A 26,515-nucleotide genomic window follows, 5' to 3' on the forward strand; every position below is an offset into this window, starting at 1 on the left:
TACCCTTGTTTTAAAAGTACAGGGTCGCCAAAAGCACTTTATTTACTGCACAAAGCCTCATCATCGCTCCCTGCGTTCCATGGTATAATGCTCACGGCAGACCATACAGTTCTACTCTTGATCAGAAAATTGATCCGAGCCTGTGTCGACAGTGCAGTCGCTGTCTCCAGTGGCGTACTACGCAGAACTCGACGCCGAAGTGCCTGCTGGCAGCGCGGTTGCCATGCTGTAGCCCGTACTCTAAAGCTTTCAGCTTAAAAGCAGCTGTATAACTTGCGTACCGCCCCACCGCGATGTGGCACCAAGAACACTGTAGACGGTGGAACAAAGCAAGCAACACGGACAGAACAAAGGAACAACAACGAGACTCGGAGACATTTCGCAAAATGGCGACGACTGCGAGCATCATGGAGGTAAAAAAGAAGACTAGCATAACCAATGATGATGATCTACCCGAGAACGCTATCGCTGCCTGGTAGCGCGTGCACACAACGATGCCAGCTAGGTTCAGTAGCGCTCCAAAGATGGCGCTTGTTACTACTAGCAGACGCAGTAAAAGCTCGAAAAGTAATGACTGATCAGCTTCGCGAGTTCGTTACATCAAGGCTGACCACCTTCGTTACATAGAGATCGAAAATACATTGGCTTTAATGGGTGTGGTATTGGGGAATTTAAAAACTTTGTTAAATTCAGGAATTCGTTACATAGAGGTTCGTTACATTCAGGTTCAATTGTATTCGATAATTTTCGACTGTTAAAAAATTCAAAATATCAGTTTTTCAAATGCTAATTCGAATCGAACGACATAATTTGGTTCGTATTTGAAATATTTAATATTCGCACACCCCTAGCTCAAACCAAACCGTGATGGCCGCATTTCAATGGAGGCAAAACGAAGTGGCATCCTTGTGCTGCGTGATGTGAGTGCACATTAAAGATCCCCAGGTGGTGTTTGCCGCAGGCACAGAGCGAGAAGGGTCACGCCATGGTACATGCGTGGCTTAGGTGCTGCCTAGGCTTAGGTGCTGTTATGCTTAGGTGCTGCCTTGACTACAGCCAGGCCCGAGAGAAGGAAGCTATGATTGTGCACGCTGCTGCCTTTTGTTTGTCCGTGCCGTAGCGAAATTGTGGGAGCACGCTACTTTAAAGCTGGTATCCACGGCAATGGTGCAGTGCAGCACGCTTTCTCTTTTGCAGCTGCACACTTCAGTGGTCTGCAAGCCAAACCACAGAGTGCTTTTCTTGTACTGGAGAGTTTGGGGCTAGGATGCTCTGGCATATTAAGAAATAGCACTTCTTGTGGGGTGGTGCCATTGGGCCGTTGCTTCGTTGGTGTGCGGCAAATTTAAGACTGTACTTTTATTTACAGCATTCTAGGTCATCGTTGGCACTTTGAATTTCTTGCATTTCATCTTATATCAAATTGCCAGTGCTGGGATTCAATCCCGAAACTTTGTGCTCAGCGACAGAATTCGCTGGCATTTGCAATCGCAGTGGGTAGCAAGCAGAACAGGATAACACACCCTGACATGCAGTAGGGATGCATAATATATGTGAATGAGGGAGCAGCACAGGACTGTATGAAAGCAATGTCCATGGCCTCGTAAATTCGTGCACAGTGTTTGTGGAGTCTGCTGTCGGTCCTGTGACTATGGCACCTCCTTTTTCTTGGCAGGCGGCAGGGCATCAAGCTGCGGCGGCTTATGACCTTTGCCTGGCCTTGCCTGTTGGGCAAGAACTGTGTCGATCCGGCCACTAAGTACCATGGCCACCTGCTGCTGGCCCACATCATTGCCAAGTTTGCCATCCACAAGCGCATTGTGCTGCAGGTGAGTAGGCAGGGGGACGTCGTGCCTTGTACTCATTTTTCTCACGGCACCGAGCATTCGGAAAAGCCAGGCAGCATAACACGGTGAAGCCAGTCAAATTAATTGAAGCCAGGTGGCGACCCTATCGCCACATATCCGGCAGCAAAAAATCGAATAATTGCTGAGATATTGCGATAAGAAGTTGAGGTTTTTTTCTTGTTCCCGCCTATAATTGCTCGTTATATTGTGTGTTTATTCCTGGATACTGTCACCAAAGGGCAAGATGTATCAAAATGCATCAATTGTTACTTGTCTCACTTTTGCCTCAGTTTTTAAATTCTGTGCACTTTTATGGCATGTTTCTGGACCATTTGCCATTTTGCTCCCAGCAGCTGGCACATGTTGCGGAAAATTGAGAGGCAGGTGAAGAATATTCAGCTCTGTCGGCTCCTTTTTCTTCTTTACTCCTCCCCTCACACAACCCAGCAGTTGCACAGTGCCCGCAACCGCGCATATTGAGGAAATGAGAGCTATGTTGCTAACTCAGTAAAATTTGGCACCAGAGGTCGCTGGGGCATGATTTGACACTCCAAACTAAAGTTACTATTGGGTGTGAGGACATACCGTGACGCCACCTCTCTGAGGCGCCCGCATAACGAAGTGAGTGAGATAATGCACATTGAATTGCTGCTATAGGATGCTTTCCTAGGCAGTTTAGTTGCGCGTTCGCAATATGTTCATTTATTTATTTAATATGCACCTCTGACTGGGCCTGTGTAAGCTTAATTTGAGGTATGAGACCCACTCATTCGGCAACAAAGCACTTCACCGAATCAAAGTTATTGAAGTTGGCGAGCTTTGCTGCTATAATGACGTGCAACGGCTGCATCATTGCTGCTGTTAAGAAAAAAAAATATAACTGAAGTTACCACACAACCAGTCAGATGTAAGCAGTTAGTGCACAGGTAATGGGATTCCTCTGCAAGAGCAGAGGACGTCAGGAGCCTGACAGATGCCGAGCGGCTTCGCATAGCGCCGGCAGAGGTGGCACCGTTCGCCTGCTCTCTTGAACATAGTAGTAGATCAAACAACTTTGACTGTGGGGATGACATGGATTAAATTTTTAGCAAGTGTGAAGACGTGCGTTCCACGCAGCGAATTATTGTGCACGCTTCACAAGTGATAAGCGCAAATTAAAACGCATGCTGTTTCTCTGCCGAGTCACCAAACATTTAGCACCAACTCTATGGACTGTGAAGAAGACGGGCCCCTTCGCTGGATGCTAATGAAGAGGAAGCAGTTGTGAAATTGTAATCATGCTGATTGTGTTGGTCTTGATCGCCTCGCTTCCTCGCCGACCTCGACACCATCCTCGACGTACTTCTATATTTGGTGGAGGTGTGACCTGATATCCTTGCCTCACGCTGGAACTTTGGGCTCGCATGCTCCCGGCCCCCCCGATGACCCTGCCGGTTGTCTGCTCTGGCTCACACCAGCGAGACCCTGCGCTCTTCAGCGGGACTGACGAAACTGACTGCTGAAATATCTGCTGCGCACATCATGAGAATAACCACTCGCTGATTTGCCCATTCAAATTTTTTAATAAGAAAAGTTTTGTGAGTTTGTATTTTGGGTAGCAATGGGAGCTTGTGCCGGGTTCCCACGCTTACGTCCGGGTACAGAGCAGTAACAACCATAGCAACAGCTTAAATGAACTTCAGAAGCCCCAGTATCGATGCAGGGTCAAAAAGTGCAAGACTGGCACTCTATATCAACCAAAACCTCAGAAATAAACGTGACTATTAGCTTTTAGAACGCACAAATTCAATTGAGCGTCTGCTTCAGCAGCAGTAAGAGGAGTCACATGATCCCACTTTTTTTCCCTAGGTCGACACTAGTGCCGTTCGCTCCAGTGGTGGCGCTTGCGCCCAATATAGGCTTTGCTAGAGTTGCATGTTCTATTTCTTTCGCCGTGAAGTAACCTCATACCACGATTAAGCCAACCTGGCAGGCACTCTCGATACATTGCATCATCCATTGTGGGGATGGGGTGCGGCGTGGTGTGTGAGCTGTATAGTGATGGTGACGTATTTTGATTGGGACAGCCAAAGCAATCACTTCTCAATTGCTTTCCAATCTCGCTGCTAGACTCCGGCAAATATGGCGTATGGCTACACTGCACAACTCTGTTCCTGATGCGGCACCTTCGCGCAACTCTGGCAAAGCCTATATAGTAACTCTACTCCTAACCTTCTGTTGGTGAGGCATTTAAGGAGTCTCCAGACCTCCCACTGCAAAATATTTCTGAATTGAGCAAATCGTTGCCAGGCTAAGTCATCGTTTCGACTAGCACGTTGACTCCCTGGAACACGTGCATCCCCTTCTCCTTCTGTGACTGCCCGAGTTTAGACATTGGCAGGTATGCTAGCTAACTATTTCGGAGGCCTGAAGACGTTTGACCATGAGGCCAGGTAGGTGGAGAAATTCAAAAATGTTTTAATATTGGAATAACTTCCAACACATCTATGAGTGCACATTCAATATGCATCTAATGGCAACATTTTATGGTGGTTCTGAAAGTAAGTAAAAAGTAAGGTAACCAAACTCACATGGACAACCTTCGGTTTTGTTCCACAGGCAGAGGTACTGATGTGCAGTAGTAGGTCATGGGCACACATCACTTTTCAGTGTAGTCACCATTCTTGTCGAAGCTATTGTTTGAGCAGTGTGCTGTGGCATTAATGCTGGCAGAGGTGCATGCATCATGTCCCCGAAGACGTGTCTTAATGGCTTGCTGAACTTCTGTATTGTTAGTGAATTGTCTGCCACACAGGTGTTTCTTCAGTGATTCCAAGAGAGGTAAGTCCCCGAATGCCTAGTCGGTGCTTTAGGAAGATTGGGACGGACGTACACATTGTCCTCTCCTTCCAAGAAATGTCTTCATCCACTGGAAGGGCATGGCTCACAGTGGGAATGATGTGCAGTGCACTTTCATGTGCATTGTGGGGTCCCAGTGCAGAATATATAAGGAGCACTACTGTGTCATTGCAGGAAGATGCTTGTGAGCTCGCACCTTATTTCAAGGCGAAAGTTTGAGGTCATGAGTTGCGTCCGCAGAAACTGTGGGCAGAAAGTATCCGCTCCACCTACCTGTCATTCATCAGAGCAGTAATAATCCGGTCTGTGCCGGGAATCGAACCGCCATTTCTCGGATCCCCAACGGAGCACATTTAACAGAACAAATTTTCTTTAATTACGAAGTTTCTGAGAAAGCTGCATAGCGTTCCTTTATGAAAGCTTTAGGCAGGTGCGTCTGCAGAAACTGGACAGAAAGAATCCTCTCTATTTGTTAATAATCAGAACAATAATAATCCGGTCACCAGAAATTGAACCTCCATCCCTCGGATCCCCAGTGGAGCACTTTAACACGAAGTTTTCTTTAACTACGAAGTTTCTGGGAATTCTGCATAACTTTTCTTTTGTAGCCGTATGGCTGCGCTTGGGTGGGTGTCAATGTTTAATTACTTCCTTATTACAAATCAGGGTGTGCGATATTTGAATAATGAATATTTGAATAACTCACTGCGCCACGCCCGGCCATATCGTACTGCTTCTCTAGCGAGAGAATGATAGTAGCGATGATGGTGACACAGCAGTTAGTGGTAACAATGATGATGACGATAGTAGCGACGATAGTGATGGTGCATTTAGTTCATAAAGATAATGAGAGCAAGCACGATGCACCGTGTGCAGCAGCAATGCCCAGGCTTTCTCATTTTTGCAATGTAGATTCTACAGTGCTCTGGGAGTTCATTCCCTACAGACTCGCAAGCTAGCGTAATGGTGGTGCAGTAATAATTAGCTCATCAATAAAATTTCGGTTCAGCCTTGTTGGTTCATGATTTTCTACGGAACTGAAGAGCGCAAACAGTAGAAAATCCACAGAGATGTCTTTTCTACGTCTTCTCTGTGGATTGCCTACTGTTTGTGCTCTTCAGTTCTGTAGAAAATGATTAGCTCATGCCAGGCAGTGAGGGTGACAGCAGAGGGCACACCTTTTTGCGCGTATTCCACATGTCGCAGGTAGCCTCCGACCTCCCGGCGCTATTGCTTGGGTCATGGTCATTCTACAACTCCTGGTCATGGAACACCGACCTTGAAGTCGTCGAGACTGACTTTCCTGTACGGGCTGTAAAACGTGGCTTGTGCCAGCACATTGCCCCAGAGTGGGCGTCAACCTAGAGCACTCTGAAGGTTGCGCACTTTGGGGCCTGTGGCAAAAGGCAGCGGGATGCAGTGCAGCAAGGGGCACAGGCGGTGACAGCGCCGTACCATGCCAGCATTGAAGGCTACGGGTCGACTATGCCAAGCTGCTGACGTGCTCTGTTTGTGGATCATGTCAGGGAAGAGAATGAGATATAAGTTGTATTGGGAGAAGCAATCATGGGAACATGTGCACCATAGTTTCCAATGGTGTCACGAAGGTTGCCAGCGCCCCATTGGTGGTTGCAAATCCCTCGTTGCTAGGAATACCTCTGCCCTAAGTTCAGTGCCTTTTCTGTTGTCATTGCTTTAGCAACGGTTTTAGTACTAAGTTGGCACACAGGTTCAGTGAAGAGCAACGGTTTCTATCCCTTCCAAGGAGACGTGCTCTTGTTTCATCGCTGAAGACAGTTCTGCTATGTGGCTTTCAGAAAGAAATTTATTGCTCCTAATTCAAAAGCTTGTATTTTTTAACAGTCAAATACATAGTATTGAGCCCTGAATTCAGGCTCGTGCCGTGGAAGATTGACCTTAGCAAGGTAGCGAAAGTAAACTTTCTTGAGCTAGTTTGAATCAGTCTATTATTCGAATGCAGGCATGTTTTGTGATTGATTTAGGTAGTCCTTGTCATATTTTGTCAACTGCAAGACTCCTTTCGAGTATTGACTCATCAAGTGTGGTGATGGGTAGTGACCCTTCTGTAGTAGCCGGTATTGTTAGCTTCGTTGGTGCTTAGTGTGTAGTCCGACTTGGCAGAAAGACATGGGTGGGCCAGCCAGTGGGCTCTTCTGTGAGGTTCATGCAGTTCTGGCTGGTGTCTTAACACCTCATAGGGATGGTATAGTTGGTGGCATCAATTGCCTATCATCTCGGACATAAGACATCTGGTGGGGTTTTCAAAAAGGGAAACAGGAAAAGACAAATCACAGAAATGGGCTTGCTTTGCATCATCATGTGTGCCTGTAGAGCATGGATTCAACTTGTTGTGCAGTTAACATGCTCAGTTGGAGTGTGGTGATTTACATTTTAGCGGTAGTTACAGTAGAACTCCGCTATAGGAATCTGATATAGTAAAAACTCGAAGGGGGCGCTTTGGCTCACTAAAGTGCTTCAAGGCAGAAGCCTTCCGCCGCTTATGCCTTCTGTACTGCGTCTATTTCTGTATGCTCTGTCATGTGGCGTTCGAGGAAACACCAAATGAAAGGCGTCGCACGAACGCCTGGATCGAATGCCCGGCGGCACCAGCTTCGGATATGCGTGAATCTTTTGGTGATGTCATTACCAGTCATGACGACATGACCGGATCTGATTTATTATCACTTCCGGTTATTAAACATGACCGGATGTGGCGTCATCATGACGTCGCATCCGGTCATGTCACAGCCGATGACGTCACCGTGTGATGTTAATCAGTCATCTGTCATTATTCATGACTATTTAGTCATGAGTAATGGCTAATTAGAAGTAGTTAATGACTAGTTAATCAATAGTTAGTGCTGGTTAGTGACTAGTTAGCCGTTAGTATTGGTGTGTATGAAATATCTAACCATTACCATTGGTTAGTGATAGTTAACCATGACTTCACTTTCTGGTTAGTGTTAAACACCTTTAAGAGACACTAAAGACACCCAAATATGCTATCAAAATCTAATAAACGGCATTTGGTGACACTGTCGCTGCATATCCGGCAGCAAAAAATCGAATTATTGCAGAGATATTTCGTTAAGAAGTTGAGCTTCTTTTTGTTCTCGCCAGTCGAATTTAAACTGTTTTCTCCTACTACATAGTAGGGTAGGATGATGCACACTATTGACGCAGGAGGAGGAGACCCCATGATTACTGGCGCGCAGGGAGCGGAGAATACATCGCAGCTGCGTGTCCAGTCATGATCTTCATTCGATATGCACTTAGGCTAGGCGCATCTGGTGCTCCGAGCTCGTATTTCAGGCGCCGCAAGCCCAAATCAAACTGTCCAAGCACGCACGAAGTGCCTCCAGCCGGAAAATAACCAAAACTGAAGTGGACGCCGGTAGTGCCGTGCTAGCTGAGATACTAGCAGCATCTACCGACAAGCGGACAAAATGAGTAAATTTTTATACAGCCGAACCCGGATATATCGAACTCGAAGGGGATCGCGAAATAGTTCGATATATCAATAATTCGATATACAGAAATCGGCTTGGGACGGCACCTACGATGCGAAAAAACGTTACTGTATTTGTCGCGTAATCAACTCACTCGCATAATGAACCCACCCTCCACTTTTGCACTCGAGAATTTGGAAAAAAAAAAAGCGTTAAAGCCAGCTCTCTCACATGCAAGCGATCTCAGCGATGAGCGGCAGCGACAGAGCAAAAAATTTCCAACTTGGAACTGCATCCCTCTGCCTGCCGTACGAGCCACCGCCGCAGCTCAAAACAAGGTCTCTGTGTTGCCGCGGCAGAAATCGCCAGCAGAAATCGACGACAGCACTCCGTTTCGGTCGTCTCATCCACAGCTTATTTCTTTGCAGCGTGCCAAGATGCTGCACAGCGATAACATCGCAGCGTGTTTATCTTATGATAGCTCCTGCTGCGGTGGGGAGCGAACTTGGCAGACTGCCCGTGATGGCTTGATTGCACAAGCCTGGTTCGATTTATCACGCCGCGCTTGGGGCGGGCGTAGTCTACTGCCACAAAATAATTGGAAAGCGTGATAAAGTAGCTGCAAATGCTGTTTGAAGCGAAAAATGCTAAAAACTGGTGTCATGATTGCAGCTGACCGTGTGCTTTCGTTGATACCGACATGCAAGAATAACTCCCACAAAAAAAAAAGGAAAAAAAAAGCCGCTTCCTAACGCCATATCTTACGCTACGCCGCGCGTACAGCACAATAGTAAGAACAAACAACTCTCGCAAAAAAAAAAAAGATATATCTGCTGCTTCTTAACTTCCGCAGGCGCCATAGCCACGTCAGCCGCCACGCGCAGAGGATTCGCAACACACACTGGAGAAAGCGTCCGACGTTCTGTCTGAAAACGGGCTGAGCTGGCTTGGCGCATGCGTAGCGCGTGCTACTGCGAACGAAGGCCGGGAAAGAGGAAGGAGAGAGATAGCTCAGCAAAAGAATGGGCACACCCTTGCACTTCGCTCTATCACGTTTTCCCCCTCACGTTCCCAGCAGTTAGCTCTGGTTCATTCACGCACATGGCTTGCAAACGTCACGTGCTGGCGCGGGGGAAACGATAACCGCAGATGCGCACGTCTTTGGGGAATGGGCGCGGCGCTGCCCTAGCCGAACTGTCCCCTCTCATTTCTTCCGCGCGTGGCTTGAAAACGTCACGCGGCAAACGGCTGAGGGTCATGCGGTCATCATTGGGGAAGGCACACTTCTTAGTGCGTGATGCGGAGTTCGATATATCGAACGACCGGTGAAATTGAGTTCGATATGTGACGCGGTTTTCCTATACTTTTACATGGGATTTTCAAGGGGATATTTCGCGAGTTCGATATAACCAAAATTCGATATATCCGGGTTCGACTGTATTTGCCTTGTAACATTTAAGTTGTTTTTTCGTCTTTTCGCTGTCGTTTACGTGTGATAAAAGCATGTTATCATATTCGAGACAAAACAGACTACCGCATTCAAATGGTCAACTTGATTCGCATTTGCTAGCCTCCGGGATCCGTTGCGCGTCACATGATTTGTGGTTGCGAGACCCGGCCATTTCGGCTGTGGCGACGATACCTATATTCCTGTTCTTCCTCTTTACTACCTTATAACAGCTCTGTTTTCAGTAAGAGTGCTTGTTTTGCAACCAGGAACTGGCATTCTATCAATGCAAGCCCACTTCATTTTTCTCTTTAGTGTCCTTTTACTGTGATAGTTAGGATGACCTCCAAATACATGGGTTCCTATGGGCAACTGCCTAACTTTGTTATTGTTAGTCTTAAATTATCATGAAATTATCTTGAAAATGGCCTAAATTATGTTTCAAAATCATCCGATTGTTATTGATTAAGTATCGATTCAATGGTTGGCATATGCCCATATAAGGCAAGCACCTGAAATGCGGACACATTTGCTTATGATAGTTCAGTTCAGTTGAGTCGTTCAGTCATGTCCGTCTCTTCGTGACCCTATGGACCATATCACGCCACGTTTTCCGGTCTCTCACTATCTTCCTAACATCACATAACTTCATCTGCAGCGCCTCGAGAAGGCCATCTAACCATCGTGTTCGCTGCCTATCCTTCTCCGGTGACCCTCAACCTTTTCCAACATCAAATCTTTCTCCAGCGACTCCTCTCTTCTCAATGGATGACCAAAGTAGCTGGGCTTTAACTTTAGAATTTGACCCTCCTATGAGCAGTCAGGGTTTATGGTCGATAATATTGACTGATTTGATCTTCTGGCAGTCCAAGGAACCCTCAAGAGTCTCCGCCAGCACCACAATTCAGATGCATCAATTCATCGGCGGTCAGCCTTCTTCACAGTCCAACTCTCGCATCCATACATCACAACTGGAAAGACCATAGCACGGGTTATACGGATCTTGGTTGGCAGTCTGATGTCTCTACCCTTTACTAGGCGGTCAAGGCTAGCCATGGCTCTCTTTCCCAGAAGCAGGCGTCTCCTAATTTCATGGCTGCAGTCACCTTGTGGGGTAATCTTGGAGCGTAAGAAGAGAAAATCTGTCACGGCTTCCACTTCTTGTCCCTTGATGCTCCAGGACTTAATAGAGCAAGAGGCCATAACCTGTCTTTTTAATGTTCAGTTTAAGGCCACACTTCTCACTCTCTTCTTGTATGAGCATCAGAAGTCTCCCGAGTTCCACCTCACTTTCTGCCATTAAAGTGGTATCATCCGCATATCTAAGGTTGTTGATACGTTTTCCAGCAATCTTCACTTCAGCTGAAGACTCGTCCAGACCTGCCTTCCTCATGATGCACTCAGCATTTTTAAATTGGCAGGGCGACAGTATGCAGCCTTGTCTTACTCTTTTCTCTATCGGGAACCGATCACTAAGACCATACCCAGTTCTGACTGTGGCCTCTTGTCCTTCATACTGGTTCCTGAGGAGAGAGATGAGATGAATTGGAACTCCCATCTCTTGGAGAGCTTGCCACAATCTGTTGTGATCTAAGTAGTCACTCTTGCATAATCAATAAATTAGAAGTAGATGGGTTTCTGGAAAACTCTTGCTTTTTCCATGATCCAGCGAAGGTTGGCAATCTGGTCTCTAGTTCCTTTTCCCTTGCGAAATCCAGCTAGCACGTTTGGAAGCTCCCGATCCACATACTACTGCAGCCTACCTTGGAGGATTTTCAACATCACCTTGCTAGCATGCGAAATAAGCGCGATCGTGCGGTAGTTGGAACAATGTTTGGCACTGCCTTTCTTTGGAATAGGGATGTAAACTGACCTCCTCCAATCCTGTAGCCACTGCAGGGTTGTCCAAATTTGCTGACAATGTATACAGAACGTTAACAGCGTCGTCATGGTTGAGGTTTTGAAGCAACTCAGCTGGAATGCCATCAATTCCGCTAGCTTTGTTCTTAGCAAGGCTGGCTAAGGCCTATTCAACTACACTCTTCAGGATGCCCGGCACGAGATCAGTAATCACAACCGTCTTATGTTGGGTTTGCACATCCGGGTCCTTCTTGTACAGTTATTATGTGCATTCCTGCCACCTCTTCTTTATCTCTGAGGCTTCAGTGAGGTCCTTGCCTCGTTTGTCCTCTATCACGCCCAGCTTGGCACAGAAGCTTCCTTTGATATCTTTGATTGTCTTATACAGAGCTCTTGTGTTCCTTAATTGGCTGTTGTCCTCAACTGTTTGCACTGTATCTTCAGGAAGGCATTCTTATCTCTCCTTGCTATTTTCTGAAAATCCGCATTGAGAACCTTGTATATTTCTCTTTCCCCCATAACTTTTGCCATCCTCCTTTCCTCAGCTATTTGCAAAGCCTCTTCAGATAACCAGTTTGCTTTTTTGCATTTCTTTTGCTTTGGAACTACCTTACTAGCAACTTCTTGTATTATATCACGAACATCAGTCCACATCTCTTCGGGCTCTTTGTCTTCTAGATCTAATTCTTGAAATCGATTCCTCACTTCCACAGCATATTCTAATGGAATTTGATCCAGATCATACCTGAAAGGCCTTCTAGTTTTCTGCGTTTTCCTCAATCGAAGCTTAATTTTGGCAACAAGAAGCTGATGATCGGTGCCACAATCGGCCCCAGGCCTTGTTTTTACTGCTTGTATAGCGCTTCTCCATCTCTGCCGGAAAGGAATAAAATCGATCTGATTCCTGTACAGACCGTTCGGTGAAGTCCATGTGTACAGGCGCCTCTTGTGCTGTTGAAAATGAGTATTCTCTATGGTCAGGTTGTTTTCTTGACAAAACTCTACTGGCCTCTGCCCAGCTTCATTTGGCTCACCAAGGCCGAATTGCCTGTGATTCCAGATATTTCTTCACTCCCCACCTTAGCATTCCAGTCTCCTATGAGAAGAAGGACGTCTGATGATGAGTGCGGTCTAAAAGGCATTGCAGGTCAGCATAAAATCTCTCAACGTCAGCTTCTTCAGCAGTAGTGGTTGGTGCATAGACTTGGATAACTGTTATGTTGAAAGGGTGACCTTGGATCTGAAGTGAAATCATTTGGTAGTTTTTGGGGCTGTACCCTAGCACTGCTTTGCCCATTCTTCTGTTTACTATGAGAGCGACCCCATTCCTTCTCCTGGATTCATGCCCACAATAAAAGACATAATGGTCACCGGAATCAAATCGTCCCATTCCGGTCCACTTGAGCTCGCTGATACCCAAGATATCAATTTTCAATCTGTCCATTTCACGCTTGACGACATCCAGTTTACCTTGCGTCATAGATCTTACAGTCCATGTTGCTATGTGATATATCTCCTTGCAATATTGGACTTTCTGGTCACTTCCCGACACATCCACAACTGAGCGTCCTTTTGGCTTTAGCCCAGCCGCTTCATTCGTCCTGCAGCTACTAGGAATCGCCCTTTGTTCATCCTCAGTAATGTGTGGGACGCCTTCCAACCTGGGGGTCTCACCTTCCGGCTCCTTATCCTTAATGCTATCGTGACTGGTCATAGGGTTTTCTTGGCAGGAAATACTGGAGTGGGTTGCCGTTACCTTCTCCAGTGAATCACATTTTGTCAGAACTCTCTGCCGTGACCTGTCTATCTTGGGTGACCCTATACAGCAGAACGCACGACGTAGTTTCGCAAGCCCCTCCGCCACGGCAAGGCAGTGATCCATGAAGGGGTAATGATAGTATGAGGCATTAAAGACTTTCGCCGTAATATAGTAAAGGGAGGCTGAAGTCCCAGTGCATCTTCCGTAGACTGCTGTACATTTTTCTCCCTATATAGTGATGACATTTTTGGTGAAAATCTGTTATAGTAAAGTGCGTTTGGCTTCGGCGACGACTTCTCATGAAATGACGCATCGCACGCATGCTGCCTAGAATCACAAGGCTAATTTTTTGTTTTTCTGAAAAAAAAAAAAAACTTTTTTTTTTAATGGTATTACCACCATGTTTAGTAGCACTCAGGAAAAGCCAACTTTACGTAGGCTTTAGAGTCATGAGGGAAAGCATTGCAGCTCGTAGGAAAAATAAGGTAAAGCTGTCTACAAATATGGAAAGAAGGTGGTGCGGCTGTTAAGAAAGTAAAGGAGAGTAAAAGTGCGGAGAGAAATAGGGAAGGGAAGAAACGGCCGAACATTCGCAGCACTGGGCAGCACGAAGCACAAGGCAGGTGGCAAGAAGTGGAGGCATGGCATGTGCTGTTTTGCTGTTCTGCGGCGCTTGGCTGCCACATGTATTTCATCTATTGCCTTTTAAAAGACAAACAGTGGAAGCTGGCGCCATGTTCATGCAAGGCTTAGGTTTTCACATGAAATCAAACTGAAAAGATGGCAGGAAGAGACGATAAGATAGAGATGGGAGGTATTTAGTGTTTTTTTTAATTAAGCAACAAAACGTGCTTAGTAGGTAGCCATTTAATTAGCAGACAGAATCTTCAGGGCCATGCCATCACCAACAACTGATGCCTGTTAAGCCTGCCTATTTAACCTCTATGCCGAGTGCATCATGAAGAAGGCTGGGCTGGATGAGTCTTTGGCTGAAGTGAAGACTGCTGGAAGATGGATCACCAACCTTTATTTATGTGGATGATACCACTTCTATTGCAGAAAGTTCATGAAGGAGAACTCAAGAGGCAGAGGCTCTTGACGTGCTTGAAAGAAGAGATGGAGTAGTTTGGTCTTCAGTTGAACATTAAGAAGACAAAGACCATGGTAAATTGCACTATCAAGTCCTGGAACATACAGGGGCAAAGAGTGCAAGCAGTGGCGGATTTTCTCTTCTTGGTCTACAGGATTACCTCGGAAGGGGACTGCAGTCCCGAAATTGGGAGACGCCGGCTTCTGGGAAAGAGAGCCACGGCTAGCCTCGACTGCCTAGTAAAGAGCAGAAACATCACACTGCCAACCAAGATCCGGACAATTCATGCCATGGTTTTCTAGTTGTGATGTATGGATGCGAGAGTTAAACTGTGAAGAGGGCTCATCACACATGACTTGACGCTTTTGAATTGTGGTACTGAATGAGACTCTTGAGAGTTTATTGGATTTACAGAAGATCAAATCGGTCGATACTGGGGAACATATATACCCTGGTTGCTCACTGGAAGGTCAAATTTCAAAATTGAAGCTCTCAACTACTCTGGTCATCTTACGAGAAGAGAGGAGTCACAGGAGAAACCCTTGATGCTGGGAAAGATTTGGTGAACACAAGAGAAGGGGTAGGCAGTGAACGCAATGGTTAGATGGTATCCTCGAGGCATTGCAGCTGAATATGTGATATTCGAAAGATAATGGCAGACCGGACAGCTTGTCATTATATGGTGTATAGGGTCAGAAAGAATCAGCCACAACTGAGCGACTGAACTGAACTGAGTGGTTGGTTTGGGGTTGTCCACAGCTGCCTCAGAACTACGCCATGCACAGTGCTCTTCACTACACATAGTAACGTCAACCCCAGTTGTAATGAACTGGCCTATATGAAATAATTGTACATATCAAACAGTCCAAGAATCCCCTTGAAAATCCCTTGCAAAGATTGGTTGAGATGTCATGCAGAAAAAGTTGCAATCGTTTTTTCAGTAGGGACATGCGAAACGTAAAGAAAAGGCATGCCTCAAGCCACTATTGTACAATGCTGCAGTGGAGACTGTAGCGCGTGTTATTTATTGAATTAGCCCTATGGTGGGGACGGAACTCTCTCATCATGAGTTTCTGAATATGCAATGTTTGTGGGAATTCAAAGGAGAAGCCATGACCAGCTCGATCGACTGTGTCATGCTTTCACATGACACAATTGTGCTGTTCGTGGCAGAGAGCATCGAGCGGATCGATCCATGCCAGAAGCATGCCAGGATGATTTGCATGGCTATGCCTCAGGGCAGTTTGCTCATGGTGAAAATGTCGCGTCCTCTGGGTTGCACGAGATGCATCCGCCAGACGTTGCATTAGGTTCTCACATTGATATAATTTTCTTGCTTTGCTTAGTTAGGCCTGGTCTCTGCAGAAAACCCTGCAGGGCGACATGCAAGTCAGTTCAGACACGCATGTCGAGGAAAAGAGTCCCGAGATGCCGATGTCGTCAGCGATGAAACCAAACAAAAGAAAATAAATGAAATAACAAGTATGCAAACACACAATATAGAGGTACAAGAGAAGAGGTTAACCTCGTAAGTGAAGCTAAGTGCAATCCTGTAATTTTTTTTTTTTTACTAGGAGACAATGAAAAAGTGCCGGTGTCATATTATTCTCCATAGTATGACAACAGGTGTCATACTATGGAGAATGCCGGCCTTCCTGTCCATGCTTTGTGGGAGCCTGCAGTGACGTTGCGTTGCTCTTTTGCCCTCCTCCCCCAGGTGTTCCACAGCCTGCTGAAGGCACACGCGGTGGAGGCCCGCTCGGTGGTGCGGCAGGCCCTAGAGATCCTGACGCCGGCCATGCCTGCCCGCATGGAGGATGGCAACACGATGCTCACCCACTGGACCAAGAAGATCATAGTTGAGGAGGGGCACACCCTGGCTCAGCTGGTGCACATGCTGCAGCTGCTGTACCGCCATTACCGGGTCTACTACCCGGTGCGCCACCACCTCATCCAGCACATGGTGAGCTCCGTGCAGCGCCTGGGCTTCACACCCAACGCCAACATTGAGCACAAGAAGCTGGCCGTCGACCTGGCCGAGGTGGTCATCCGGTGGGAGATGCAACGCAACCGCGAGGAGCAGCAGCAAGTCCAACAACAGCAGCCGCTACCAGCACAGCAGCAGCCACAGACCTCCGAGGTGAATGCTGTGTTAATAGTGTTAAACCTTGACAATTCAAACTTGGTTAACCTCACTGCGGTGGTTCATTGCTTAAGGTGCTTGACTTGTACGCTCAGGATGCAAGATTGAATCTCTGCCACAGCAGTCACTTTTTGCTGGAGGCGAAAAGCAAGGCACTTGCATGCCATGTGATGTCGGTGCACATCAAAGAACCTAGGTAGTCGAAATTTCTGGAGCCCTTCACTACGCAGTTTTTTCTAGCCTCAGTCACTTAGGGACGTTAAACCCCACAAACCAAACCAAACTAAGTCCCTGATACCTGGATATTTCTTAGAACTAGAACTGCACGTCTCCTGACTGGCATTTAGTGGTGGTGGTGCGCTGAGACTTGTACGCAGTACTCTGTGCAAGCCCAGTAGAAAGTACCTAAGTACCTCATGCCACATTGGCCAGGCAGATTATACATATGCTCTTTTCGCCACTCTTTTTTTACGCGAATGTGCTGCACTTAAGCAGGAGCAGTCATGTGTCATTTATGTTCCTGTCTGGAACTCCACCCTTCTGACAACTCGCGAAGTTCCGGCTTACTGAATCGTGGAGAAGCTTCATGCAGCTCAATGCATGTTCAGACTCCTACGTTTTGCATGGCTTGAAGCCTTGCAAAGACTTTAAACTTCAGCAAGTGGAGGCTTCATTGTGGGTGCCCCGTGATCTTGAAAAAACAATGGTGGTGCAACTTGCGCAGTAAAAGTGGTGCACCGCAAGAGTAATTTTTATAGCTCACAGTTTTGAAGCATATGAACCATATAGACAGAACATGTAAACAAGGTCTGCCCTTGCCTGCTTAAAGGGGACTGCAAAGTATGATATTCATGGCATTTTAGACTTCATTTCAGCTCTCTAATGGTAGCTGCGAAATTGCTTTGGCTCATTGGTGGCTCCTTGGTGTGGCATATGCAGGAGAGTCGGCGCTTGCTGGACCAGAGTGGCCGGGTACGGCAGGCAGCCCCGCGACCAGACCGTCCCATCGAGAAGCACCATGCGGATGCCCTAGTCAACTTCCTGCTGCGCATGGCATGCCAGGTGAGGCATGTGGAATGATGGCAGTGTGCATGGGCACTGCCTTCTTAGGCATGCCCTGGAGCAGAGCCTGCAGTCTGAGCGAACTATTTCAAACCAAAGCAGTTCGGTGTGCAGTCGCCGACCGGTTTTTCATACTCCACGGGACTCTCGAAAAGGGTCCGAATAATCGAACAGTTCAAAAAGTCTGAACTTGGAAAAAATCACTTTTCTGCAAAAAGTTGGGTTTAAATATTACGCACTTCGGCACTCTTCATGTTTCATTTATATGTCTGTAATAGAGAGTTGTAGCATAGCGCGATCCGCTACTGTGGGTGGCTTCCGCGTGCTGCTTGTGCGCATGCACCATTGTGATCCGATGTGGCGGGAGTGGCCGCCAGTGTTCACGCCAATTGGTCACAATGCAGCAGGCGGGTGCGCCGGCGGGAAACATACAACTCGCTTGGAGTGATCTCCGCATGTGCAGTGCCCCGCAGAAGAGGATTGTGCTAAGCTATAACCACTATACATCTCCAGTTAGACTATCTCAGCCATGCTTTCGTCATACCAAGATTGTGGCATAGCTGCAGGTCTGCTCATGCCATGAACTAACACAGGGGCCATAACATTCAGTTTACATCGGTAATGGTGATGACGACTATGAGATGGAACTCGCTGGGAAAAGCGAGTTTAGACTATCTCAGCCATGCTTTCGTCATGTTCATACTAAGATTGTTGCATAGCTGCAGGTCTGCTCATGCCATGAACTAACACAGGGGCCATAACATTCAGTTTACATCAGTAACGGTGATGACGACTATGAGATAGAACTCGCGGGGAAAAGCGAGTTTAGACTATCTCAGTCATGCTTTCGTCATGTTCACGCCATGATTGTAGCATAGCTGCGGGTCTGCTCATGCCATGAAGTAACACAGGGGCCATACGAAGTAATAACATTCAGTTTACTCCAGTAACGGTGATGACGACTATGAGATGGAACTCGGTGGGAAAAGCGAGTTTAGACTATCTCAGCCATGCTTTCGTCATGTTCATACCAAGATTGTGGCATAGCTGCAGGTCTGCTCGTGCCATGAACTAACACAGGGGCCATAACATTCAGTTTACATCAGTAACGGTGATGACGACTATGAGATGGAACTCGTGGGGAAAAGCGAGTTTAGACTATCTCAGCCATGCTTTCGTCATGTTCACGCCATGATTGTGGCATAGCTGCAGGTCTGCTCGTGCCATGAACTAACACAGGGGCCATAACATTCAGTTTACATCAGTAACGGTGATGACGACTATGAGATGGAACTCGTGGGGAAAAGCGAGTTTAGACTATCTCAGCCATGCTTTCGTCATGTTCATACCAAGATTGTGGCATAGCTGCAGGTCTGCTCATGCCATGAACTAACACAGGGGCCATAACATTCAGTTTACATCAGTAACGGTGATGATGACTATGAGATGGAACTCGCTGGGAAAAGCGAGTTTAGACTATCTCAGCCATGCTTTCGTCATGTTCACGCCATGATTGTGGCATAGCTGCGAGTCTGCTCATGCCATGAACTAACACAGGGGCCATATGAAGTAATAACATTCAGTTTACTTCAGTAACGGTGATGACGACTATGAGATGGAACTCGCGGGGAAAAGCAAGCAAACGCAAGCCCCAGTGCATGTACCAACCTCCCCCTTTCCCCCTCGCCTTGCGGGCGGCAACATTGTCGAGGCCCTGGCAGATTACACCTAAGTTTTATTTTCAGTCTAATTTCGTGCTCTTTGTAGGTCACCGCAATGAAAATGATGAACAAGGAGCCAAGCAAGCCAGTCAGAATGACAGAATGACTGCCTAAGTGCCTTTCGCAGCTGTGCAAAACCGGTCAGTTGTAGCAACGATGCCCGCTCGTGTCTCTTTCATGCCAGAAAAACGAGCCTTCAGTCCTAAAAACGGTCACTGGAGTATTGCTGGCATCAATTTTAATCCGAAAAATCAAACTTTTGGACTTCATGAGAGTCCTGATATCGGTCATGAAAATGTGCGCATTCTTATGGGGAGCGTGGCTGTTCCTGAATGAAGTTGGAAATATCGCGCAAGTCCGAATTATTGAAATCCAAAAAGTCTGTTGGCTACTGTATTTCAGCATAGAGAAATGAAAAGGCTGCAAAGCAGGCTTTCAATGGAGTCATAAATAAGTGTAGGCGAAAAGCATTTTGGCATGCCACTTGGATTTGCACTAATGTTTTCATGGTCGGGACAAAAGCGAATGTTTTGAGCCCTCACATTACGCACGTGATGCCTTTCCTTGTGCCACTATAATGTATGACCCCCCTTTGTGCTGCAGTAATGTGTGTTATGGCCACAATTTAGAATGCGGCACCACATTTTTTGAACACCAAGGTGCGTACTATGTGAAGCATGCACAATGCCAGCGTCAGACCATGCCAGATCTTTGCCTAGGGCCTTGCTTTTCCGCACCAACTAAAAAATCTCCCTCATCCCAAGAGTGCTTCCGCAAGATTGCTTCCTCCCAATTTTCCGCAATGGTGCAAGGTGTGCTTTCTCGCACAAAAACGTTTCCTATTTCCTTTTATTTTTATTTTTTTAGCAGGCCCTATGGTAATAGGGAACGCTGCGCCTCGCGGTCACTGCGAAAGTTAGTCTTAGCTGAAAGACGCGCGAAATAGTTCCTTTGTTTTTAATACAGTGTGTTTCACATAACTTGAAACAAGGCTTAAAAAAAAAATGTTGCAGCAAAGCTTGGTGAAACCACCAGCATGTCATTTTTCGTCATGAAGCACTCCTCAAAGTATTTTCTACATTTCGCTCAATCAGTAAACTAAATAAATTTTGCTAAATATTTATTATTCACTTTGCGGCCAAGTGGATTTCTGCAAGTTGTGGAGGGGGTTTGGAAACAACCTGTCCAGATTTTTCTACCAAGTTAGTCAAATCTCGTTACTGTAAATGCCACATTAGCGGATTTTTTTATGTTAACGAACATTTTGAAAATCTCCAACTGATTGTTCATGCGAGATCCAACGAGATCCGACTATACCGGACGGTCACTATGAGTTAAACTTTTTTTTTTTTTTTTTTTGCGATAGCTATCCATCCTTTCACCCATCGGTTGTCAACGAAAGCACACGAGTCAGCCCGGATCATGACGCCGGCTTTTAGCATTGTTCGCTTCAAAAGCCGCTTGCTGCTATCGCGCGTTCTAATGATTGGAGTGGCAGTAGACGGCACCTGCTCCAGTCACTCATAGCATGATAAAGCGAACTTACTCAAAAGAAAGCTTGCACAACCGGACAAGTGCTGCCAAGATCGCTCCCCCCCCCCTTCCCTCCCCCCTTCCCCCTCTGCTGGAGCTTAAGTCAAAAGGTAAACACGCCATTATTGCTGCGCAGCACCATGATGCACTGCCAAGAAATGTGTTGTGGACTCTGAAGGCGCGAAACACAGGGGCACGCTAATGACTGACGCCTTTTTTTTTTTTTTTTAATATCGTAGGCACAAATCGGGGCTGGGTGGGCTCATTGTGCCAGTGAGTTCATTATGCGATAAATACTGTACATTTACAGTAATACAAATGGTTCTTGTCAGTTTTTTCGAGGCCATTCGATAATTTTTTCTCGATCCCGTGAAGTTCGAATTAACGGGCTTTTACTGTATTTTGATGTGGCTGTGCGTATAATATGGCTGTTTTTTCCGGCATTTCAAGGAAGGCTACGAAATATAAAAAAAATGTGACGTGACTGCTCCTGCATTATACAATATTGCAGTGCTCCCAACAACCATGACTGGGCCCAAGTGAGTGGCCACCGCTCATTTTACGGACTGCACCATGACAAATGTTTTTAGGTGACTTGAGTGCTTCTTCCTTTTATGTTTTGTCATTGTGATAGCTCGATAAAATCTCTGAGTTCGATGTTGATGTTCTGCTCATCGCTTATCGCTGATCATGGCTCGGGCTTTCTGTGCTCCAATAGAATAGGCTGGCGCGCATTTGAGATTATGCTGATAGTGGTGTTCGTTGGCCGCTCATTTTGAAACTGGGAGCATGCAGGTTTCATTAATTCAAAATTTGCTTGGCAGTGCCGCAATACGGTAGCGCAAGACCACAGTCTTTCATTTAAAGACCGCTGGCTTTCTTTCATCATCAGCAGCCTGACTATACCTACTGCAGGGCGAAGGCCTCTCCCATATTTCTCCACTTAACCCGGTTCTGTGCTAGTTGCATCCATTTGACCCCTGCGAACTTCTTAATCTCATCCACCCACCTAAATTTCTGCCACCCCCTGCTATGCTTTCCTTCCCTTGGAATCCAGTTTGTTACCCTAAGCAACCATCAGTTATCCTGTCTTCGCACTACATGTCCTGCCCATGTCCATTTCTTCTTCTTAATTTCCACTAGAATGTCGGTAACTTGAGTTATTTCTCTGACCCACTCTGCACGCTTCCTATCTCTTAATGTTACCCCTACCATTTTTCCTTCTATAGCCCTCTGGGTTGTCCTCAACTTAAGTAGAACTCTCTTGGTTAGCCTCCACGTTTCAGCCCCATAGGTGAGTTCAGGTAAGATGCAACTGTTATATACTTTCCTCTTTAGCGATACTGGTAAGCTGCTAGTCATAATCTGCGAGTGCTTGCCAAATGCGCTCCATCCCAATCTTATTCTTCTTGTTATTTCCTTTTCAAGGTCCGGATCTGCGGTTACTACCTGTCCTAAGTAGACATGTTCGCCTACTGCTTCCAGTACTTCACTACCTAATGTAAACAGCTGTTCCTTCCAGAGGCTGTTGAACATTACCTTAGTCTTCTGCTTATTGATTTTCTTCTTCAGCTTTCTTTAAATGCTGGAAAAAAACGATCACGTAGGAGGTAGGTTAAAAAAAAATCTGAATTGGTTGTACCTTAACCCCTTCTACAACTTAATGAACTGGACTTGGCGCTCTTAGTTAATTAGCTGACTAAGTGCAATATTAAAAATTATGCAGAGGACCACTACATGACTGTAAACAATATGTCGTTAGTCTGAGCCATCTAAAAGGTTCGCTTTTTTAAATCCTTGGTTCAGGTTATGTGAAACACCCTATATATTTAGCTATATGAGAAACCAACCAGTCATCATTTGGTCACGCATTGTCCATCTTATCCTAGAATCTTAACAAAGTTCATCTTAACAAGAATTTGCGCACCCCTACCAATAATGCTTAACACTGGAACTGAGCACCCAATCCCTTTCTGCCACTTATGCGAGCGCTTTGAGATAGCTCAGTCCCTAGAGAGATTAAAGTTAGAACATGAGCCTGAGCGAAAAAACATACTCCCTGCTGTTGTTTCAGATGTGGAGTAATGCTTTTACAGGCGTATGGGTCATGCATGCCCTAAATTCAGGAGAGAAGCTTTATTTCAATAGCAGCAGTATATCCAGTCAAAACTGCTGATTACAGTTGTCATGTGTAATGGATGCTCACTTGTAGTGCTCAGTCACTGCAAACATAGTCTACCATATATTGCTACATATGTCTCGTCTTTTTTTTTTGTTCTGAGGCAGTAAAGAATAAAGAAATACCCTTTTTGCAAAAATGGCCATCCAAAATCAAAAGGAATGAGATGTCTCCGAGGCTCCCCCTACACCCCCCAGGTGTCTCGGCTTTCTCTGGGCCCCGTTGCAGTGGTGCAGTTGTTGTTAAGGCGCCGCTCGACTGCTGCGCCCACGGATGCTGGATTGAATCCTGGCCGTGGTGACTGCTTTTTGATGTATGCGAAAAGCAAGATACCCATGTGCTGTGTGATGTCGGTGCACATTAAGGAACCCCAGGGGGTCAAATTTTCAGGAGTCCTCCTCTACTGCGCCTCTCATAGCCCGAGCCACTTTGGGACATTTTAAACCCATAAACCAAACCACCAGGTGTCTCTGGTATCTGCAAAAGGAATATTTTCAAATGGACACCAGTTGCGATGTGGGCCTTGATGTTGCCAAGTTCAGACACATTGTACTACCTGTCGGAGCTTACTAGAAAATAGAAATTTCTACTTGGAGACACTGCCATACTCTTTGGCTCTGTGTCATTGTAGCTACAATTCTTCTTTTTGCTGCTGACTTTCAGTTAGGCCTGTGCTGACTGTAGGTCATGAAAGTCCTACTAGCTCGTTGGTGGAAACAGAGCGCACTTAAGTGCCTGTTATAAGAATGATAAGGCTTTAATAGGCCAGCTCACTCGTGATGTCAGCTCTTCTGTGCAAGGTCATTTCCTGTACTTTGAATGGCACCTTTATCAGAAAGCTGGCTTAGATGTGAATTACAGTAATAAAGTGCGCTTTTCTCTCTGAAACATTTTTTTTATCCCTGTGCAGTTCTAGTTAACAACATTGCACCATTTTCCATAGAGGTACAATTTTCTATATGCTGGCAATGCTGTTAGGAGTATAGTTATAAGTTGTTGCCATTTAATTAAAAAAAAAAATCCGCGTCTTGATGGAATTGCATAAACAGGTTTGGCGTGCGACCTGATACCGGTGAACACCTCCGGAAACGCACTCCCTCACCAGAACAGGAGTTGGCCACCCTGGTGCAATAATTGGCCGCAACCTCTCATGATTAGTTCCATAAAACCCCGGCCCTCAGTCACCAGCGGCTGCGGAACAACTGACCACGGTGGCGGTCAGACCTGTGACGCAGCAGGGGGTGCTAAGAACTTCTGGCTCCGCTGGACAGGCCGTCATTGGAAACTGACCCTGGCAACGTTTAACGCTAGAACCCTAGCTAGTGAAGCTAGTTTAGCAGTGCTCTTACAGGGACTAGAGGGTATGAAATGGGATGTCATAGGGCTTAGTGAGGTTAGGAGGCCGAATGAGGCATGTACTGTGTTATCGAGGCTTACCGTAGAGGCGACAACAAGGAGTAGGTTTCCTTGTCAATAAGTACATGGCGGGTAATATATATGAATTCTATAGTATTAACGAGAGGGTGGCAGGCATCGTAATTAGGCTTAATAAGCGGTTGTACAGGCCTGAAGGTTGTACAGGCCTATGCACCTACATGTAGTTATGATGACCAGGCAGTTGAAAGCTTCTACGAAGGGGAAATCAGCTGGAGATCAGATAACTACAGATTTGTTGAAGGACGGGGGGATATCGTGCTAGAAAAACTGGCCACCCTGTATACGCAGTGCCTGATTTCATCGACGGTACCGGAACCATGGAAGATTGCAAACATTATCCTCATTCATAAGTAAGGGGTCTCTAAGGACCTTAAAAATTACAGACCAATCAGCTTACTGTCTGTTACGTATAAGGTATTTACCAAGGTAATCGCTAATAGAATCGGGACAACCTTAGACTGCAATCAAGCAAACGATCAAGCAGGTTTTTGGAAACTGTACTCTACTATCGACCATATCCATACCATCAACCAGGTAATAGAAAAATGCTCAGAATATAACCAGCCCTTATACATAGCATTCATTGATTACAAAAAAGCATTTGACTCGGTTGAAACCTTGGTGGTGATGCAGGCATTGCAAAATCAGGGGGTAGACGAGCTGTATGTGAATGTACTGGAAGATATATATAGTGGCTGCACAGCAATCATAGTTCTGCATAAAGAAAGTAACAAAATTCCCATAAATAGAGGAGTTAGGCAAGGAGATACAATCTCCCCAGTACTGTTCACAGCTTGCTTAGAGGAAGTATTCAGAGACTTGGAATGGGAGCAGTTAGGGATAAGGGTAGATGGAGAAACCTCAGTAATCTGCGATTTGCTGATGACATTGCCTTGCTAAGCAACTCGGGGGATTAACTGCAAGTAATGATTGACGACCTAGACAGGAAAAGTAGAAAGGTAGGCTTGAATATCGATATGCAGAAGACTACGGGAATGTTCAACAGCTTTGGGAAGGAACAGCAGTTGGCATTAGGTAGCGAAGAACTGGAAGTAGTAAGCGAATATGTCTACTTAGGACAGGTAGTAATCGCAGATCCAGACCATGAAAAGGAAATAACAAGAAGAATAAGACTGGGATAGAGCGCATTTAGCAAGCACTCGCAGATTATGACTAGCAGCTTACCGGTATCGCTAAAGAGGAAAGTATACAGCAGTTTAGCAGCTAACCTGTACTCATCTATGGGGCTGAAACGTGGAGGCTAACCAAGAGGGTTCTATTTAAGTTGAGGACAACTCAGAGGGCTATGGAGCGAAAAATGGTAGGGGTAACATTAAGAGATAGGAAGCGTGCAGAGTGGGTAAGAGAAATAACTCAAGTTAACGACATTTTAGCGGAAATTAAGAAGAAATGGACATGGGCAGGACATGTAGTGCGAAGAGAGGATAACCGATAGTCGCTTAGGGTAACAAACTGGATTCCAAGGGAAGGAAAGCGTAGCAGAGGGCGGCGAAAGTTAGGTGGGCGGATGAGGTTAAGTTCGCAGGAGTCAAGTGGCTGCAGCTAGCTCAGAACCGGGTTAAGTGGAGAAATATGGGAGATGCCTTCGCCCTGCAGTGGGTATAGTTAGGCTGATGATGATGATAATGACCTTGGTGTGTGGAAAGCTGGCTTCAAAAATCGCAGCCTTTGCGCCATTTCCTGCCTTTGGTTTGCAGCTGATAATAATTGCATCATGCCAGTGTCAAGTTTTCTTCAGGTCCTCCCCACGGTCTCCAATGCTAGACTGTGTGATGCGGCCGCAGGTTATGTCATGAGCACCCTGCACTAAGCGAGAACAGCACGTTGTAATGGTCATGAAGATCGAGATGGGGGAGCCCACTGGAAAAAATGACACAAAGCAATTGCCTCCGCTCTCCACCTGCACACCCATCTTTCTCCTTGTGTTCGTTTATTTTCCTGGCATTGTGTGTCGTAACTTATGATGCCAAGGACGAGCATACCATTAACTCGACCCTTTACTCATCATTCACTCAGTTACATGCAAAAATATTGTGCAAGCCCAAATTACTGCAATCCGAAAAATGATGTAGCTGCTGTCTCTTTTCAGTTGCAGTAGTTTGGTGTGG

General features: G+C 46.1%; 1 protein-coding gene across 3 annotated transcripts in view; it reads left to right on the forward strand.

Moving 5' to 3' along the window:
* Nipped-A (Transcription-associated protein Nipped-A) overlaps positions 1-26,515 on the forward strand; it is a 287,463-nt gene that overhangs the window by 156,343 nt on the left and 104,605 nt on the right. For all 3 annotated transcript variants that reach the window (XM_084595462.1, XM_084595463.1, XM_084595464.1), the window contains exons 33-35: positions 1,676-1,829; positions 16,029-16,451; positions 17,394-17,516. In XM_084595462.1, coding sequence (XP_084451588.1) covers positions 1,676-1,829; positions 16,029-16,451; positions 17,394-17,516 — 700 coding nt within the window. The remainder of the gene's footprint in view (positions 1-1,675; positions 1,830-16,028; positions 16,452-17,393; positions 17,517-26,515) is intronic.

The sequence above is a fragment of the Amblyomma maculatum genome, chromosome 2, assembly GCF_055883805.1.
Source record: "Amblyomma maculatum isolate TAMU_Amacu chromosome 2, ASM5588380v1, whole genome shotgun sequence".
Classification (NCBI taxonomy): Eukaryota; Metazoa; Arthropoda; class Arachnida; order Ixodida; family Ixodidae; genus Amblyomma; species Amblyomma maculatum.